General features: G+C 48.6%; 1 protein-coding gene across 7 annotated transcripts in view; it reads right to left on the reverse strand.

Moving 5' to 3' along the window:
- DUS2 (dihydrouridine synthase 2) overlaps positions 1 to 15458 on the reverse strand; it is a 901714-nt gene that overhangs the window by 784583 nt on the left and 101673 nt on the right. For all 7 annotated transcript variants that reach the window (XM_040328788.1, XM_040328789.1, XM_040328790.1 and 4 more), the window contains one exon: positions 3045 to 3136. In XM_040328788.1, the coding sequence (XP_040184722.1) occupies positions 3045 to 3136 (92 nt within the window). The remainder of the gene's footprint in view (positions 1 to 3044; positions 3137 to 15458) is intronic.

Below are 15458 nucleotides of genomic sequence, written 5' to 3' on the forward strand. Positions count from 1 at the left end.
GTCCGCTAAACGGCATGGCTGTCGGCCAGACACACTGTGACAAAGCCATATAAGTCGTCATATGTGTGCCCTAGAACAAGATGTTCCCTGGCCGCCCCTGGAGCAACGGGGCCTGTTGTGGATGTCCCAAAGCTGAGCTGAGGGCCGGCACACGCTCGATTGCCGAACATGGGGGGACTACAAGAGTCAAGACCCAGCCTGTCACCCAGTCGGCTGTTGATAGAAGAATCACAGGATTAAAAAATGCAGGAACAAAATAATAAAATGCGAGAAAAATCGCAAGAAAAAAATCTCCAGAGTACAGGACTCCAGAGTGCCTGACCTCTTCTGTCGTTAGGCAGATAAAAACCTAGGCTGCTGGAGCAGGGTGTGGGTTATGCCCGGGGAGCCACGCCCCCTGGGAGGAGCTGCACTAAGGAAAGGTTGTTAACGCTTTAAGTGCTGTAAATTCTGCCTAAACTCTCCTGAAAGAAAGGTGCATAACCCTACTGTAAAAAGATGCTGTGTCCGTCCATGAACGGAAGAGAAAAAAACATTTTTATATATGTTTTTGGGGGATATTTATTATAGCAAAAAGTAAAAAAATATTGAATTTTTTTCAAAATTGTTGCTCTATTTTTGTTTATAGCGCAAAAAATAAAAACCGCAGAGGTGATCAAATACCACCAAAAGAAAGCTCTATTTGTGGGGAAAAAAGGACGCCAATTTTGTTTGGGAGCCACGTCGCACGACCGCGCAATTGTCAGTTAAAGCGACGCAGTGCCGAATCGCAAAAAGGGGCCTGGTCTTTTACCTGCATTTTGGTCCGGGTCTTAAGTGGTTAACACCTGTCCATTTTCCTTTCCGGTATATTATTTCATAACACTCCTGATGAATGGCTCTAATGCCAAGAAATGTGTTGAGTGCCACTAGATGCCAACACTTACTTGTCTCTATTGCATATGTTTTTCAATCAATTTATTTTACCATGTATATTTGCCATGTCTATTTTCTATTTGTATTGCATGCTATGAGCAGCATATTTCGTGTAAGTCTTGTGACTACCCATTTGATACAAAATATCCGATGTGAATTCTAGATTGTAATAAATAAATCATGTACTGTAAAACTTAATTTACATAAATTGCGGAACTTCACTATGGCCTGTATTTCTTCATTTTTTCCATGGTAATTTCTTCTGTTGGAGTCCATTCCTGGCCAGTCCCATCCAGGTACATTGAAATTAATTTTTAATTTTTTACAAAATAGTCAAAAATTAAAAATGTCTGTAAACGAAACATGGCTAAACGCGAGCTACTGCGTTTAGCCGCATTTAGAAGCGTTTGGCGCTTAAAATGCCTCTAAACTCAGCGTCTGAACCGTTTTTGCTTTCCAAAAAAAGCCTCTAAACTCAACTGCCTAGAAACGACTATAAAAGTCCCTGCGTACATGTACTGATAAGATAACAAAGGAGAGTTTAGGAGCAGTTAAAAATGCCTAACTGCTCCTAAACGTCTGTTTAGCAGCAGCAGTGTACATGAGGCCTTATAACCAGTTTTCTTGGAGGATACACGCTTATTATGACTACCTGTAATGGGTGTCATATACATCCGGTGAGTAGGATGTTTGCCTAGGGGCTGGTGAACTTTGGTTTTTCACATTATTAAGAAGACATCACTTCACTTTCATTTGATTGGAGACATGTGGTGGTAGTGTAAAAACATTACACATACTAAAATGTATTAAATGAAATCACCATTTATCATGCATTGTACTATATATGTTTTTTAATAGAAGTTTGTATTTGGGAGCGCAGTATGGAGATATATTTATATTGTTTGTTAGCACTTAGTAGTATATAGTATTGGTCACTTGTCACCCAGGTGTATAGATTGGCTTTTTAGTTAATGCACATTGTTTACTACTGATTGTATTTTTTCATTGGAGCGCTTCACATAGTGTATTTAGATTATACTCTTCAGATAACTATAGATCTATGTAAAGCACTGTATAAATACATTATAACCATCTTGTCAGCCTAGGATGCTAAATTTCCATCACCAAAAGAAAACCAATTCATAGTTATATGGGTGTTGGCCTAAACCACCTGCCAATCACTCACAGTAAATATATTGCAAGGGGTGACGGCAGGCACAGTCATGTACATGTATGTACATGACTGGCCTACTTTTGGGTTTGTTGGGCACAGCACAAGTTTGGCAGCTGATTTGAGCCAATCATTTCAGCGGAAATCTGATTATCGGCTGTATCCAAATCACACACAAAGTTAATTGTTTCCAAACACACAGAACTGTGTGCCCAGCAACAGCGATCTGAAAAGCTGGGAGAAAAAAATTGCCAGATCAGAAAGTAAAAGTAGCACACATTACACATTGCTAGGCACACAGTTAACCCCTAATTGCCCGAGATGTTAACGCCTTCCTAGCCAGTGTCATTAGTTCAGTGTCAATGTACAGCATTATCACTGATCACTGTATTAGTGTCACTAGTGACGTCGGTGTCAGTTAGTGACCCTCCCAGTCTGTGTCTGTTAGTGCCAGATTGTACGACATCCTGTCAAAGTCTCATTACAGTATTGCATTTATAGCATCTTTTTTTAACCAAAGACATGCAGCAGAATAAATCTTTTTTCTTGGATATGTTTTATTACATATCCAATAATTTTATTTATTTTTTTACATTACATTAGCACTCCCACATTAATGTGTATGACAAAGCCTTATTGGATGCAGTTTGAGCCAGAACAGGAAGCGGTCTTGTCCCTTTAATCAATAGGAATAGAAACAAGCTATCTGAACCAGACATAGGGGAATTATTCAGTCATGACACTATAAACTGCAACCACTGAACCAGACATAGGGGAATTATTCAGTCATGACACTATAAACTGCAACCACATGTGGCCCAGCATGTAAGGCAAACAAACAGTACAAGAAATAAAAATCCACGATACCTAGTTAAAACAACAAATTTTTTTGAAAGTGTACGATACCTTTAAAGCAAAGAGTAGTTCGTGAAACATGCACAGATAAAAAAAGACTTACCATTTGAAAGACAACGCAACCTTTCTCTCTTTCGCAAGTCTGAAAAACAATTCTCTCTGTGGGAGACACATAATCCACAGTTTGGAGGACTTCTAAGAAAAGACAGAGCAAAGACATAATTTAAGTATAAAATTGACACTTACAGTGGTCAGACACTAATATACTATGTAAGCAACAGAAAAAGATCAAGTGCCTGCTGAGAAAACTTGTGATAATGGATTAAGTCACAGTCCTAGAAGTCTTAGCAGCTGGGAGTAACTCCTGAGGGGAAGAGGTAAAAGGTGCAGCAATATGTTCCATAAAGCGCTTAGACGCTAGTATTAAACTCTGTGCCAATGGGAGAAAACCCACGTTCGACTTACTAGTAACTAGGGATGAGCCGAACACCCCCCCCCCTCCCGTTCGGTTTGCACCAGAACCTTCGAACGGACCGACCGTTCGCGTGAACATTTAGAACCCCATTGATGTCTATGGGACTCGAACGTTCAAATTCAAAAGTGCTCATTTTAAAGCCTAATATGCAAGTTATTGTCGTAAAACGTCTTTGAGAACCCGGGTCTTGCCCCAGGGAACATGTATCAATGGAAAAAAAGTTTTAAAAACTGTTGTTTTTTCAGGAGCAGTGATTTTAATGATGCTTAAATAAAAAAAAAACGAAAAAAAAATGAAAAATTCCTTTAACCACTTCCATACCGCGCCATAGGGAAATGACGGCGGCAGGAACCCCTCACCGATCCGGGTGGACGTCATATGACATCCTGTGTTCCCGGCGATCTAGGGCGTGCGCGCGGCAGCGCTCGTGACCCGGCGCGGGTGCCCGGCGGCCGCGATTGCCAGTAATCACGGCAGGAGTGTGGATCTGTGTGTGTAAACACACAGATCCACCTCCTGTCAGCGGTGAGGAGACCAATGTGTGTTCCCAGTACAGAGGAACACACATCGGTCTCCTCCCCTTGAGAGTCCCCTCCCCCCTACAGTTAGAACACACCTTAGGGAACATATTAAAAAATCGCAAATTGACGCCAATACTAGTAAAAAAATTATAAACTAAAAATGCCATAAATCTATCACCTATTTTGTAGACGCTATAACTTTTGCGCAAACCAATCAATATACGATTATTGCGATTTTTTTTTACCAAAAATATGTAGAAGAATACGTATCGGCCTAAACTGAGGGGAAAAAAAAGTTTTTTTAATTTTTTTTTGATATTTATTAACCACTTGCCGCCCGCCAATGACAGATTGACGGCGGCAAAGTGGTTGTAGAATCCTGACTGGACGTCATATGACGTCCTCAGGATTCTGAGCCGCTGCGCGCCCCCCGGGTGTGCATCGCGGCGATCGTTGTTGCAGGGTGTCAGTCTGACACCCCGCAACACCGATCTAGGTAAAGTGTCTCTCACGGAGACACTTTACCACGTGATCAGCCGTGTCCAATCACGGCTGATCATGATGTAAACAGCAAAAGCCGGTAATCGGCTTTTCCTCACTCGCGTCTGTCAGACGCGAGTAGAGGAGAGCCGATCGGCTGCTCCTCTGACAGGGGGGGTTTGTGCTGATCGATTATCAGCACAGCCCCCCCTGAGGATGCCCACTGGACCACCAGGGATGCCCACTGGACCACCAGGGATTCCACTAGATCACCAGGGATTTAAATCAAAGGTATGCCACCCTAGACCACCAGGGATGACACATAATGGATGCCAATCAGTGCCACAATGGATGCCAATCAGTGCCCACAATGGGCATCACTGATTGGCAGGCTTTGTTTGGCACTGATTGGCATCCATTAGTACACATTAGTTAGTGCCCATCTATGCCCATCCATGCCGCCTATCAGTGCCCATCCATGCCGCCTATCAGTGCCCATCCATGCCACCTATCAGTGCCCATACGTGTCGCCTATCCCTGCCCACCCGTGCCGCCTATCCCTGCCCATCCGTGCCGCCTATCCCTGCCCATCCGTGCCGCCCCCATACCTGCCCATCCGTGCCGCCTATCTGTGCCCATCTGTGCCACCTATCTGTGCCCATCCATGCCGCCCATCAATGCCGCATATTGGTGCCCATCATCAATGCCACCACATCAGTGCCACCTCATCGGTGCCCATCAGTGCCACCTTATCAGTGCCAGTCAGTGCAGTACCATCAGTGCCCATTAGTGAAGGAGAAAACTTACTTATTTACAATGTTTTATAACGGAAACAAAAAAATGTTTTTTTTTCTAAATTTTCGGTCATTTTTTTTTTTTTTTTTTGCAGAAAATAAAAAATCCCAGAGGTGATCAAATACCACCAAAAGAAAGCTCTATTTGTGGGTACAAAATGATAAAAATGTAGTTTGGGTACAGTGTAGCATGACCGCGCAATTGTAATTTAAAATGCAACAGCACTGAAAGCTAAAAATTGGTCTGGGCGGGAAGGTGTATAAGTGCCCTGTAGGGAAGTGGTTAAATAAAAAAGTAAAAAAATATTGGCCCAGATTCAGGTACGACTTGCGCGGGAGCAAGTGCGATTTGCGCCGCGCAAGTACGGATTTGCACCCAGGCAGATTTGCGGGTAACCCAGAAAGCAAGCTAAGCCTGAAATGTGGCATTTTTGCACGGAGGCAGTTTCTCTGCCCCGGCGCAATTTTGCTCAGGGAGCAACTTGCGCTCTCATGGTTTTCCCTCAGCAAATATGCAAATGAGGAACTGCCACTGATTCATAAACTTGCGCGTGTGAGGTGCATTTTGCACCCAAAGCACGCAAGCTGTTTGGCCGGGGCAAATTTGCACTTTATAAAAGCAGGGGCAAGTTAGCAACAGATGGCCACAGGTCAGCTGGAGAGCAACTACAGCAGCACCAAGACGGACGAGCTGAACAAGCAGAGCACCCACACTTTCTGGATCTCACATCTGTGTGCCAACATGCCAGGGGCAGCTACAAAATAAAAAAAAGCTCATAATCTGAGCATCAATAAAAAAAAAAACTCAAAATCTGAGCATAACCAAAAAACAAGCTCATAATCTGAGCCACCAAAAAAAAAAAAAATGGTCATAAATTATTTTTTTCTTTTGGACATCCTTGGCCCAAGGGTGCCCCGGCTCTGGCTCCTCAGACGCCGTGGTGGAGATGGAGGGGGGGGGAGCATCAACCCCTACTTCATCTCTCCTGGCAGGTGGTGCCTGCAAGCCCTCCATGGCGTTGGCCAGGCGGTTGAGGACGGTGTTGGTCTGTCCCAACATCCTCATCTGCCATGTGGTGGTGATCCGCAACTGCCGTCGGGAAGTCTCCCCTCCTCCCGCACAGCAGCAGTGTTGGCCTCCACCGCACCTGCCAACCTGCTCACCTCCGAAGTTAATAATGCAGTGGCATCCTGCTGTTCAACCAGACAGGTCACAATGGCTGCGCAGTTGCCACTAACATCCTCCAGGGTCTCATTCTGTCGGTCCCCCCGGTCAGCATGGTGGGTGAGGGCCTGCTGGACAGAGGAGGATGCCAGGCTGTCCGCCACCCGCCTCAGGTCTCCCACCATCTCCTCTATATGGTGGGTCTGCCCCTCCTGCAGACCCTCACGGAGGCTGGAGGGTACACCCCTAGTTTTAGAAAGAGCCTTCCTTGGAGGAGAGGCTGGGGCACGAACTGAGGGAGCAGAAGGGGAGGGGGTCACACAGGAGGGAGTGACACTGGAGGGGGGGACACTGGAGGGGCTTGCCCTGGAGGGGGATGATGTTATGGTCGGGGGGGTGGTGGGTCGGTCAGGGATGGTGGGATCCTCCTGGAGGGACACTGCTTCCTCCAGATTGAGGATAACGGCCTCCTCCACCACTTCCTCCTCCCTAGATGGACTCTGGCCGATATCCTCCTCCACCAACATGCCCAGGATCTGCAGAGGGCCTGACTGCACCCCATGATGTTCTGGGGATGGCGTGGGTCGCCCTACAGCCGACGACGACCCAGCCTCATCATCAACATCTGTGGATGACACAAAACAAAAATGTTGCTGGAGCAACACACTTATCATATGTTCCCTTCTACCCCCTCCCATGATACACAGCAGATATGAGAAACAAAAACTTGTTACATGTTCCCTTCTACCCCCTCATATGTTCACTTCTACCCCCTCCCATGATACACAGCAGATATGAGAAACAAAAACTTGTTACATGTTCCCTTCTACCCCCTCATATGTTCCCTTCTACCCCCTCCCATGATACACAGCAGATATGAGAAACACAAACTTGTTACATGTTCCCTTCTACCCCCTCATATGTTCACTTCTACCCCCTCCCATGATACACAGCAGATATGAGAAACAAAAAACTTACCAGTCCCCAAGTCCCCAACAGTGGAGTCATAGCCTGGCAGTCCCTCCATCTGCTCCAGCGCTAGACTCTGAGAGATGACCTCCTCCTCCGGATTGAGTCGCACAGAACAGGCTGGTCCTCCTCCGGTGCCCCTGCTGTGCTTTTTAATGAGGACAATTTTGTCCCGGACGCGACGCCGCATGTCCGTGAAATTTTTCTGGATGTCCATCCAAGTCCGGTCCTCAAAGCCCAGGGCATTGATGTCCAAGGTTATCGCCTCAAATATTGCCCTCCTTTGGGCTACGGTAGTATTTTGGCGTTCAGCGTCATACAGAACAGCAGTATGGCGCGTCAGTGCCTCCAGCATGATCTCCATCTCCGCTGCCACAAAATTAGCCTTCCTCTTTTTTTTTGGCCGGGAGGTGCCATCTCGCAGCAAAGGGCAAAATTACCTTGCTCAGGTGGGGGTGGAACAAGCAGGATGTAATTTTGCACAGGACCTGCGCAGGTCTGCCCCTATTTATTTGCTCAGTGCAAGCAGGTGGGCAAAATTTGCCCTGAAAATAGGCGCAAACCACTGCTGAGTGGAAAAAAGATCATTTGCATAGGGCACACCCACTTTCACTTGCGCTGCCTTACGCCCTGATTTTTGCCTTACAAAGGAGCAAATTAGCAGACAAAAGGAATCCTGAATCAGGTGGCAATCTTTCCAATTTGCCCCAGCGCAGAGCAAATCAGCTGCTCTTCACAGGTGTAACTAAAGGGCAAATCTACCTGAATCTGGGCCATTGTTTTTTTTTTTTTAATTGTCGCTCTTCTTTTGTTTATAGCGCAAAAAATAAAAACCGCATAGATGATCAAATACCACCAAACGAAAGCTCTATTTGTGGGGGGAAAAAACAAAGATTTTGTTTGGGTACAGTGTTGCATGACCACGCAATTGTCATTGAAAGTGCAACAGCGCTGAAAACTAAAAATTGGTCTGGGCAGGAAGGGGGTGAAAATGCCCTGTATGGAAGGGGTTAAATATTGTACCTGCTGGGTGTCTATAGTATGCTTGTGAAAACGTCTTTGAGATCCCGGGTCTTGCCCCAGGGAACATGTATCAATGGAAAAAAAGCAGCGATTTTAATGAAAAAAATAAAAAAAATGAAAAAATCCTTTAAATATTGTACCTGCTGGGTGTCTATAGTATGCCTGTGAAGTGGCACGTGTTTAGAACTGTCCCTGCACAAAATGAGATTACTATAAGAAAAAAGTAATTTAAAACTGCTTGCGGCTTTAATGTAATGTCTGGTCCCTGCTATATGGATGAAAATCATTGAGAAAAATAGCACAGACACAGACAGTACACAAACCACGTAGCTTTAGGTGCAAACTACAGAGCACACGTGCAGTACACACTAAGTAGCTTTAGGTGCAAACTACAGAGGACATGTGCAGTACACACCAAGTAGCTTTAGGTGCAAACTACAGAGCACACGTGCAGTACACACCAAGTAGCTTTAGTTGCAAACTACAGAGCACACGTGCAGTACACACCAAATAGCTTTAGGTACAAACTACAGAGCACACGTGCAGTGCACACCAAGTAGCTTTAGGTGCAAACTACAGAGCACGGGGGCGTGGTCTGGACATGGCCGAGTAGAGTCACACACTTGTGGAGCTCCCGGTCTGACCCAGCCTTTTGCAGTTATATTTCAGTGATACCGACCGACATTCCCCGATATGTTCTCTGCTGGGAAGCGGAGAGGAAAGAACAAGTAGAAGACCCCTCCTAAGCCGCACTGAGCAGTGAAATTCACCACTTTTCCAGAACAGCAGCTGGGCCTCTCCGGCCACCAAGATGGCGGGCGCCATAAAGCACGGCTCCCTGAATGCTTCACTGCCACTGCCATCTCCTCTCCATCCCCGATGTCCTCCCTTGTCCCTGTTGTGGACTTCGGTACCCTGGTGTTTTTTTCCGCGGACTCCCAGGATCCACAGGGTCAGCACCTCACCCCGCTTACCTTACGAGCAGGCGCTGCTCCAGGGCCTCCCCACGAGGGCTGACTTTGAGGCGCTGGCTGGCAGGCTTGAGGCAGCCCACCGCAAGGAGATTGCGGTGGTGAGAGGAGAGGTGGAGATGCTGAAGGAACGGATGGGAGTGGGGGAGGCTTCTGTGTCTGCCTTGGAGAGGCGGATCACTGTGGTGGAGGCTCAGCAGTCTGCCCAGGTAGCGGTGGTCCTCATGCAGCAGCTTCAACTCGAGGAAATGGAGGATCGCGGCAGGAGGAACAACCTGCGGCTGAGGGGCATGCCGGAGGCCACTGTGGCGGAGGAGGTCTGCTGGGGGGGGGGACTTCCCGGCCAACATGTCCTTTGACAAGATCCACAGGGCTCTGGGCCCTTGATCAGCGGACCCGGACAGACCGAGGGACGTGATATGCTGTATCCACCACTATGCACAGAAGGAGATGGTGCTGCAGAAGGCATGGGAGAAGAGGGATGTAGATTTTGATGGCGCCACACTCCGCATCCTTACTGACCTCTCTAAGGCAACCCTGCAACATCGAGCCATACTGAAGCCGGTACTGGAAGTGGCACGGCAATCCGGTATCACATATAGGTGGGGGTTCCCCATCTCACTGACTTTCAAGAAGGCTCAACAATTCTTCTCCCTGCGAGCCCCCTCCGATCTGCCTGACCTTTTCCAATTTCTAGAAGCGGAGCCCTTTGATGTTCCCGACTGGCTGCAGCTGCTACAACGCTCAGCTCCCCACGTTGGAATGCCAGGGCGCCGGAGAGGCAGGTCGCCTAGGCCGCAGAGGGATCGCCGTAGATCGAGATACAACCTAGCGGAGGAGTCAAGGGAGGCCTGACCGTGGTAGGCTTTGAGGTGAGCCCTTCGATACCGCCCTTCTGATCCTGCTCCCTCTGAAGATGGTTCCTATTTTTTTCTCTCCTCCTCTCTGGGTCCCTCTCCTTTGTTTTTTCTCGCCAGCCCTGAGTAGTTTCTCCCTTTTCCCTGGTGGGTGGGCGCCCTCCTCTTCCCTGGTTCCCATGGTTCACCCCCCTGTGGGTTTTTTTCTCTTTTCGGTTGTTGGTGGTTTGCGGTTAACCCCCCCCCCCCAATCTTTTTTTTTTTTTTTTTTTTCTCTCGCCTCACCTAGTCCCACTCCCGGGGCGACCCCCTGTTTGAATCCCGCTCATGCTTTGTGACTGTGCTGAGTGCTCTGCCCATGACACCTGGATCCCCATGACTCTAACCTGGCTGCCGGATGCCCGGACACCGGGGTGGGAATATGCTTTGGGGAGGGGGTGGCGCCGGTGTTCCCGGTTTTGCCGCTGCAGCTTCACCGGAGACTGACCGGGGATGGAGCTTTACGATGCCCCCTCTGCCTGAATGGGGAGGAGGTGGGTGGAGGGAGGTTTCTCACCTTTGTTCCCGAGACAGCTTTTGAATGGGGGGACCCCGAGGAGGCGGAGAGTCTAGCCAGGAGACTGTCGGTGGGTGCTGGCATACACTTCCACGAGACGTCTGCAGACAATGCACATCGCAGAGCCGGAACTCCGATGATGAATACTGGGGGACTTGGTGCTCTCATGTAATGTGTCCCCACCTATATGCTGTCATGGTTACTACATGCCCCCCTTTGTATGGGATGGGGTGGCTGTGGGGGAGCGGAGTCTGGCCTGGGTCCCGGGTTGGGAGGGGTCTGCTGGGGTTGGGGCCTATTTAATATGGGGGGCACGTCCCACGGTGTTTTGTGGGATTGAGGGACTTAAGGCGGGAGAGGCAGGGGTGAATATGCATAAATGGGCTCGTGGTTATAAATGCACGGATGTTAGATGTGGTGTTTGCTATATTTTATGCATATATCCGTTTCTTCTTCCCAAGATATTACTCTTAGGAATGTACGGTCATTCTTTATTGGGGGGCTGGGCTGGACTGGGGTAGCTCCCCTCGGTCCTTTCTAACCTCCTCCCCACTAGGCCGAAGCACCGCCCCTGGTGTGAATCGGGGCGCGCTTTCTTTTGCACGAGCGCATATCGCTCGCACCTTTTAGTAGGATAGTCGGTTTATACTGTCCCCTGTTTAGGGATTTGTTTGTTTAGTTATTTTATAGTGCTGCTACAGTGTCTTGGTGATACGTCACCCCCCCTTTCTTTTTCTCCCTTTTCTCCCCCTTCTCCCTCCCTCCTTCCTTATTTGATCCTCTCCCCCTCCTCTATACCTTCCACTCTTATTGCTACACACATTCTCCTTTCCTCTACCCCCCTTAATTTTTCACCTGTCTACGCTCCCACCCCTCCCCCTTTTGATCCAACTTTTACCAGTTCCCCTCTTGCGACCCAAGGAGGATGGACAGTCTTTTCATATTCTCGCTGAACATGAAGGGACTTAATGTACCCGAAAAGCGCTGTATGCTCCTAAATGATCTTAAAAGGGTTAGGGCAGATGTGGCATTCATACAGGAGACGCACTTCAGGACTGGAGGGCCTCCATGCTTGAGAAACTGTTTTCTCCCCTTTGTGTACCATGCCACTAACAAGACAGCTAAGACTAAAGGTGTGTCCATACTCGTGTCGGGGGGGGGGGTGCCCTGGACGTGTGGCGACACCCTGGCGGACGCCAGGGGTCGCTATATGTTCATTAAGGGGACAATCAGGGATACAAAGGTGACAGTGGCCACCATATATGCGCCCAATGACCGACAGGACACTTTCCTACGCGAGACACTGGACTTACTGCTGGAATTACAGGAGGGGCAGTTGATCGTGGGAGGCGACTTTAACGCCCCTCCGTCCCCTTCGGTCGACACTTCGTCAGGCCACTCGTCTGTACGCTCTGGAACGCTCAAACGCATCTCCGGGGCCCTTTATAACGCCCAGCTGGTCGACGTATGGAGGCTTCATCACTCCGGAGAGAGGGACTACACCTTCTACTCGTCACCACACAAAGTGTACTCACGTCTCGACTACTCTTGTCCCTCACGGCCAGCTGGAGGCGGTACGAGACCCGACGATTGGCATTATCACGTAGGTCGGATCACACACCTATTACCATGCGGTATGATCTTTCAGCAACTTCGTCGACCAGGACGAGGTTCTGGCACCTAAACGAAAGTCTGCTTCAGACACCAGAAGTCTTGGCAGAGATCACTAACAAGCTACATCATTATTTTAGGACTAATAAAACAGACAACTGGGACCCGGGTATTTTATGGGAAGCGCATGAATCAGTAATCAGAGGGATACTGATTAAAAATGGCACACGTACCAAAAGAGAGCGAGAACAGCTGCTGATGAGGCTCCTAGATAAAATTTGCGTGGCGGAATCCAAACACAAGCGGACACCAGCACCTTCCCTGGAGGCAGAGCTGCTCACACTTAGGAGACAAGCGGTAGATTTACTTCAATACAGGGCTAAAGCGGCACTGCAATTCTGTCGGAAACTTACATACGAATCTGGTAACAAATGCGAGAGACTACTTGCCAGAGCAGTCCGGAACCACAGACTCAAAACGTTGATACCTCACATAACGGCACCCTCGGGACAAAGGAGGACCCTCCCCACTCACATAGCTCAGGAGTTCAGGGCCTACTACTCCTCCCTATATAATCTCCCGACCGGGACCCCCAGTGACAGAACGATTGAAGCCTATATCGACGCGTCAAGGCTACCTCAATTACCAATGACATTGAGAACAGAACTGGAGGACCCGATCACTGAGGAGGAATTACGGCGGGCGGGACGAAACCCAGCAAGGCGCCAGGGCCGGACGGGCTCACCTTACAGTATTACCAGACGTTCCTCCCGCAGTTGGGTCCCTATATGGTGCGGATGTTCAACGGCCTCGGGGAGGGGGGAGTTTTCCCTAGGGATGCTCTGCGAGCTTATATCTCTCTCATTCACAATGACGGTAAGGACCCCACGGCGTGTGGCAGCTACAGGCCTATCTCTCTGTTAAACACGGACCTCAAGCTATTCACTAAAATCCTAGCCAACAGACTGACCCAACTCATGCCGGACATCTTTCACTTAGACCAGGTGGGCTTCATTTCTACCCGAGAGGCTAGGGATAACACCACTAAGGTCCTCAACCTGGTCCATATAGCGACCAGATCCAAGGTACCTTGTGTCTTTCTCGGCACGGATGCCGAGAAGGCATTCGACCGAGTCAACTGGACATTCATGTTCTCTGTCCTAAAACGTATAGGAGTGGGATCTAAAATGCTTTGTTGGATTTCCAGCATCTATTCCACACCTATGGCCCAGGTCAAAGCCAATGGAATTTTATCAGATACCTTCCCTATTACGAACAGGACTAGACAGGGGTGCCCACTTTCGCCCCTGCTCTTTGCCCTAGCTCTGGAGCCCTTTCTGTGCACGGTACGTGCACATCCTGACATTACAGGGATCACTGTGAGGGACGAGCAATTTAAAATCTTGGCGTACACGGATGATCTGCTGTTCTCCCTGACCAACCCCGGGATGTCCCTGCCGAACCTGCTACGGGAGTTTGATAGATACGGGAACCTGTCCAATCTGAAAATTAACTTTGACAAATCGGTGGCAATGGGGATTAATATTCCCTCCGCTAGATTGAACGCATTGAAATCCCAGTTAAAATTTAAATGGTCAGCCTGCTCCCTCAGATACCTGGGGACTTTGATCCTGGGCGACTTGGGGCACACTTTGGATCTCAACTTCCCGCCGCTGTTGGCCAAGGTGCGGGGGCTACTGCAGGACTGGACCAAGGGATTACACTCCTGGTTTGGTAGATGTAATTTTATCAAGATGTCAATCCTTCGAGGTGTGCATGCGCGAGAGCTCCGTGATGACGCCTGATCCAGGAGCTCCGCAACATCCCAGCCCCTCGATCGCTATAGCGGGCACTGCACTGTGGATCGGGTCCCGATTTATGGACATTTCGGTAGGGGACACCTCGGGGCTATCAGGTGGATGTCAAATTCGGCCGCCCGGCGAGATCTAGGGCCGGAATTTAACAAGTCCGGCAGGGACAGTGAATCCAAGATGGCCGCGACTCAGGCCTCAGCTCACACACGTGCGGCGGAGGCAGGAAAACTGGAACAAAGGCAAGTGATAGCCCCTGCCACCCTCACCTATTCCCAGGCTACACAGGGGAAACAACACCCCATCCAAGCCCCCTCGCCAGCTTCCACAGAATCCCTCTTAGGCCGCACCATTGAGGACTATGCACTGTCTCCAGCAGGGCCTGATTTTCCTCTCCACCTAACAACACCCTCACCGTCCCAGCACGATGGGGACCACTACTCCCCTCAGGGTGATCTCTTCTTAAAGCTCTCCAATCTGCTTGAAAGGGGGCTAGCAAATACAGCAGCCCAGATCACTAGAGACATGAAATCTGATTTTGCCAACTTGGGCTCTAGGATGGAAGCCATTGAGAGTAAATTGGACATTACAGTGTCTTGCACCAATCAAAATGAAGCACATATCCAAACCCTTCAGGAACAACTAGACATAGCTTTGTCTAAAATTGATGAACTCGAAAACAGAACAAGGAGATATAATTTTAGGGTCAGGGGACTCCCCGAGACTATTACTGATATTACAGAAGCAGTGCAAGATCTGGTAAAAGAGCTTATCCCTTCTATTCAGCCACACCGACTGGAAATGGACAGAGCCCACAGGACACTAGGCCCTCCCAGGAAAGATGGTCTCCCAAGGGATATTGTTGTTAAGCCGCACTTTTATGCTACCAAAGAAGAGGTCATGAAACAATCCAGAATCCAGCAGCAATTAACTTGTCGGGGGCATCAGATACAAATTTTTGCAGATCTTTCACCTTCTACCATCCAAAAGAGGAGATCTCTCAAGCCCATCCTTAATGTTCTCTCTAAACGGGAAATTAAATACCGGTGGAATTTTCCCTTTGCTGTAAAATTTTCATTTCAGGGCAAGGCTCATGTTTTTTCCAGCTTGTCGGAGGGGGAGAAGTTGCTGCTTCGTCTCAAGCTTATTTCCCAGGAAGCTCCTATGGACGTCTCGGCTGCCTCCACAACTTCCTCCAAGCGCCCATCGCCCACCAGCCCTATTTCTCCGATGTGGAATGTGGGCAAATCTAAGAAATCCAAAGAAGGTGGAACTCTGTAATTT

The sequence above is a fragment of the Rana temporaria genome, chromosome 11, assembly GCF_905171775.1.
Source record: "Rana temporaria chromosome 11, aRanTem1.1, whole genome shotgun sequence".
NCBI classification, from domain to species: domain Eukaryota; kingdom Metazoa; phylum Chordata; class Amphibia; order Anura; family Ranidae; genus Rana; species Rana temporaria.